This window comes from Vollenhovia emeryi, unplaced genomic scaffold, assembly GCF_000949405.1.
Source record: "Vollenhovia emeryi isolate VEMERY1.0 unplaced genomic scaffold, V.emery_V1.0 DF939181.1, whole genome shotgun sequence".
Taxonomy (NCBI): Eukaryota; Metazoa; Arthropoda; class Insecta; order Hymenoptera; family Formicidae; genus Vollenhovia; species Vollenhovia emeryi.
In genome coordinates, this window is record NW_011967185.1 from 150,803 (window position 1) to 155,305 (window position 4,503).

At 39.9% G+C, this 4,503-nt stretch overlaps 2 protein-coding genes across 5 annotated transcripts in view; one reads left to right on the plus strand and one right to left on the minus strand.

Moving 5' to 3' along the window:
- The window catches only part of LOC105562964 (glycerol-3-phosphate dehydrogenase [NAD(+)], cytoplasmic-like), a 12,035-nt gene that overhangs the window by 3,967 nt on the left and 3,565 nt on the right, over positions 1-4,503 (plus strand). For all 3 annotated transcript variants that reach the window (XR_001009004.1, XM_012014169.1, XM_012014170.1), the window contains exons 4-5: positions 3,137-3,274; positions 3,340-3,481. Coding sequence is in view for 2 of the 3 variants with exons in the window: in XM_012014169.1 (XP_011869559.1) it covers positions 3,137-3,274; positions 3,340-3,481 (280 nt within the window). In the remaining variant the exon portion in view is untranslated. The remainder of the gene's footprint in view (positions 1-3,136; positions 3,275-3,339; positions 3,482-4,503) is intronic.
- LOC105562963 (peroxiredoxin-6-like) lies at positions 255-2,430 on the minus strand. Of its 2 annotated transcripts, none has more exons than XM_012014166.1 (5): positions 2,186-2,430; positions 1,210-1,366; positions 842-1,059; positions 656-731; positions 255-505 (listed from the first exon to the last, which is right to left on the minus strand). In XM_012014166.1, the coding sequence occupies exons 1-5, from the start codon at positions 2,266-2,268 to the stop codon at positions 377-379; spliced, it is 663 nt and encodes a 220-aa protein (XP_011869556.1). In that variant the 5' UTR covers positions 2,269-2,430; the 3' UTR covers positions 255-376. The 2 variants fall into 2 exon arrangements, with proteins under 2 accessions (XP_011869556.1, XP_011869557.1); XM_012014167.1 differs by lacking the exon at positions 2,186-2,430 and adding an exon at positions 1,441-1,504.

The window sequence follows — 4,503 nt, forward strand, 5'->3', positions numbered from 1 at the left end:
TTTTACTCAAAATCGCCCAGAGTGTTCGATCACGTGATTTCTACCCTCGCACGCGTGCATTCGTTCCCTGAGCCTCTCACCGCAAAGTCCTCTCAGCCCTGCTTCCAACCGCAGCGGTCCAGCGAGCTCTCCCAAAAGAGAATCGCGAACATATCTCGAATATATTATCCGTTTTATTCGCAATCGATATTTGGCGTCAAAGGCAATTCTTTTAGAATATGCATATTTACAGGCTTAATTAAATAATTCGTCGTAGTTATCGAGTGCAATTTTTATTTGAATACGGTCTGCCGTGTTACAATCTTCCAATCTCGCTTTAAAGGTACTGAAAGCTATTCAGACGAAGCGAGTGGAAACAGCGAAAATGTTTTTATAATTAGTAATTAGTGGCAGTGCGGATGTACCCCTTTCCGGACGGCACGGATACACGATTGACTCCTCCTGGGAACAGTTTCGGGATATCCTCTTCCTTCACCGTCGGCAGGATCATCACTTCCTCACCAGGCTGCAATATCATTCGCATAATTAAATCGGGGAACGAGATCTCATTTCGCCGTCGTTATTGAATTAAGTTGATGCCACTTATCGCCGAAATTGAATCGGATGGGTGCTATCGCAAACGGCACGCAACGAAAAAGGTAAAAATGAGACTCACCATCCAGTTGGCGGGAGTTGCTATTTCGGGCCTTCTGTCGACCAGCTGCAGCGAATCGATCGCACGCAATATTTCGCTGAAACGATAATAACGTTCATTAATGTAACAAATTTAAATAGCATATGTTCGGTATGACCGTGCAAAATGTCTGGGACGTATCAGATGCGTAGCGTCCAGTCAACTCACTCGACGTTGCGTCCGGTGGAGGTCGGATATTGCATGGAGAGTCGCAGGCGTTGGTCCGGACTGATGATGTACAGCGCTCGAATGGTCTGAACGGTTTCCGGATCGTCCTTGCTCTCCTCGTCGATCATGTCCAGCTGCACGGCGAGCTTGCGGTCGGGATCGGCAACTATGGGATACGGGAAAGCGCCGGGGTTCATCAGGCAGTACGACTTGATGTCCTGCAACGATAGAAAGAAATTAGAAATTAGGACCGGACAATTGATTGCAAACGAAGACTAACGAGAATTAATTCGAAAATTGGGAGAAAGAGAAATGAAAGTGCATAAGAATTCGGAGGATGAACGAATATAGGATTAAAAAATGCCTACGTTGACCCAGTCTACATGGTCCTTGAGCTTGTCGACGGAATATGCCAGCAACTTGGTGTTGCGCTTTTTAAAGTTTGGCTGTTGCAACGCGATGCGACCCAGTTCGGTGGTGCACACGGGGGTGAAGTCCGCAGGGTGAGAGAATATGACCACCCATCTGCAACGAATAAATGAACGTTAATCAGATCGGACAGATTAAAAAATTAATTATAATACGATTAAATTACATACATGATAATTATCACGCATACATAAATCATAAAACATCAAAAAAGATATTGAAATTAAGAATCTGTATATAAAGAAGGAAAACGTTTGTGTTACAAATAGAACATTAAATTTAAAACAAAACTTCCAAATCGAGTGATATGGAAACCGGTTATATCATTGTCTTGCAGGACTTTTATTTTCCGTTCGCTTAACATGATATACATATATATATCTTCAAGAGTTTTCGAGAATTAAAAAATGGAAGGGGAATACGCGAGATAATCAAAGGAGAATACCCGAAATAGCACAGTGGATCGTTACGAACTTTTAAAAAGGATTCATTTTTTAAATTCTTTAGCGAGTATAATCTGTTCAAAATGAACTTCAGACGAGTTCCTTTCCGGCACATATTCTTGTAAAGAAAAAATTCCTCTCGTATTCGAAAAAGAGCTCAGAATTGACATAAGAGTGAATTCTTTTTTAACTTTAGTCGTCATGGCTTCCGGATGGTTGCCGCGTGCGTTTGCAGTGTGGTGCCGACGTTTCGCAGGCGTTACAGTCTGCTTCATCAGGGCTGGGAGACTCTGATACTGAGCTCCCTCGCGTTGCGCTCGTCCTTTTATACTCGTTCTTGGGGGAAGGGAGGGGGGTCAGCCAATGGCTGACGGTTTTTTTTTTAAATTTTTTAACTTCTATGAACGGTTTCAGAACAGAAATGGGGTGGAAAGAGTTTCCTTTACATGTATTATAATATATTATAACTCACGAATTGCCCTGCCAGTCGTAAAAGTCGATGGGACCCTGCGTGGTCTCGGCTTTAAAATTCGGTATGATACTGTTAAGCCTCATTATCGCTTTGTCCTTGAGCGTTTGATGGAAGAATTACTCGAAGCACGCGTCTGTCTCGACGGGAGGCCTGCCAAGCGCTGATGAACCGGGAGCCGATCTGAGCTACGTTATCCTCACGCTCGTCCACGCTCTTTATATATATACGCGCGGCAGGTCGTTTCTATAATATGATGCAGACGTTACGATAATGCAACGCCCATCAGATATCGTATCTCCACACCCGATCTCGCTGATATCCCTGATGGAAAAATTTTGCTGAAAACATAATGAAATTTGCTGAAATTTGGTTGAAAATCTCTTGCAATTGACCCAATTTCATTATCATTTCAGCAATCATTAAAAAATTTATTTTCAGTGAAATTCTGCAAATCTCATAATATACAACATTTCAAAATTTTTTTCACTAATTTTTAGTAATATTAATTAACTTTCATCTAATTTCACAGTATTTCATTGAATTTCATAACGAAACTTATGATTTATTTTGATATTATCAGGGATATAATCGGATGTTCGGATGAGCAGATATTGATTCTGTGATATCTATTGATTTTTTAAATGAAAAGGTTTTATAGAATGCAAGTGTTTTAATTTCTACGAGTAAAAAATGGACTTCGAGAGTCAACGCGTTCATCAACTTTGTTCAGTATACTGAATTGACATTCTATATATTATTAAATATAATTTGTATTGGCTTCGCTTTGAGCCATCCTCAGCGACGCGACGATTTGATGACATTATTAAATTTATTGAAAATTGATGGGATACATGGAAGTGTGAACCGAAAAAATTCATTTGTATTGTTCTGGTTATGTGCTATACTTCTAAAAGTTTTAATTTCCGTAAACTTTTCTGGATACTCTTCCAGGTCGCCGTACCTGACGTGGAAGCAGCGAAGGACGCCGACATCCTCATCTTCGTTTTGCCACATCAGTTTATTCGCACCTTGTGCTCAACGCTGCTGGATAACATAAAGCCAACTGCAGTCGGCCTTTCTCTCATTAAGGTAAGCTTCACACAGCTCTTCGTCTTCTATTCTAATTCATTAGATTAAACGGGTTCGAATTGCAGGGCTTTGGCCGAGGCGAAGGAAACAGTATCGAGTTGATCTCCAAGATCATCGAAAAGAACCTGAGGATACAGTGCAATGTTCTGATGGGCGCTAATCTGGCCAATGAAGTCGCCGAAGAGAAATTCTGCGAAACTACGATCGGTGAGTATTTTCATAACTTCGCTTTCAAGCAGAGATGGGCGGCAGTAATTACTTTTGTCTTCAAATTACACATTTAATTACAAATTACTTTTACTACTTGTAATTGAAATCCATTTAATTACCCATTACTTTCAGCATTTGTATTTAAGTTCCATTCAATTACTAATTACTTTGAGCATTTATTGATGCCCAAGTAATTGATGCTCAAAGTAATTAAATTACATCACGTAACTTAATTACATTCATATAATTAAATTACATTCGTGTATTTCTTGTTCGAATTGAGTTAACAACAAAAAGAACGTAAAATTGTACTTACTGCAAGACAACTTGTTCTGTTCACGTCGAGCAAAGGTTAATTTTTGGTCTTAAGATTGTTCGCGAGTTGCGAGATGCCTTCGCAATATTCAAACATTGTCCGATAGAATGATGGAAATTCGGCTCCATCATTCGAATATATTATGTCTGAATTCGTCATAAGGAGGTACGATTGGCCTGTTTTGAACCTTTTTATCTAAAAAAACTACTGCTCGGAACGAAAAATGGCAAATAACTTTTTAATTTATTTTTCGACGACTTTCTTGCTATGGTATTTTGATTCGCGAATTTCAGGACACCCTGTATATTGATGAGATATGTATCTAATGGAAACGTAGAAATCCAAAGGTCGGGAAATGTCCCAGGTAGCATTTTGTCAGGGCATGCCCGAAGTTCGTAAAGGGCCTAGACAGGCATGCCCTAAAATAGGCCAGGCGATGTAGGGCCTAGACAGGCATGCTCTAAAATAGGCCTGCCATCGTTGGGCCTAGATAGGTCCTACTAAGGTAAATTCTTAGTGGAATTTTCTGAACAACAGATAATAAATATAATAAATATAAAGATAATAAATAAATTGCGATACCTCTTATCTGCATCTACCAATCTGTCTGCTGATTTCAAGTGTCGTTATTTGAATAAAGAGAAAAAGTAGACGTGCAGACACGTGATGCTTGAATGATGTTACATCAGATATCGCGGAAGAA

What these genes read in the sequence shown, in the direction of transcription:
- LOC105562963 (XM_012014166.1), bottom strand. Translation starts at nt 2,268, where the DNA reads ATGAGGCTTAACAGTATCATACCGAATTTTAAAGCCGAGACCACGCAG. An exon ending in TACGACTGGCAGGGCAATTC is followed by an intron (nt 1,367 to 2,185) that starts GTGAGTTATAAT and finishes TATTCGTTGCAG; the next exon opens with ATGGGTGGTCATATTCTCTC. An exon ending in CAACTCCCGCCAACTGGATG is followed by an intron (nt 506 to 655) that starts GTGAGTCTCATT and finishes ATGATATTGCAG; the next exon opens with CCTGGTGAGGAAGTGATGAT.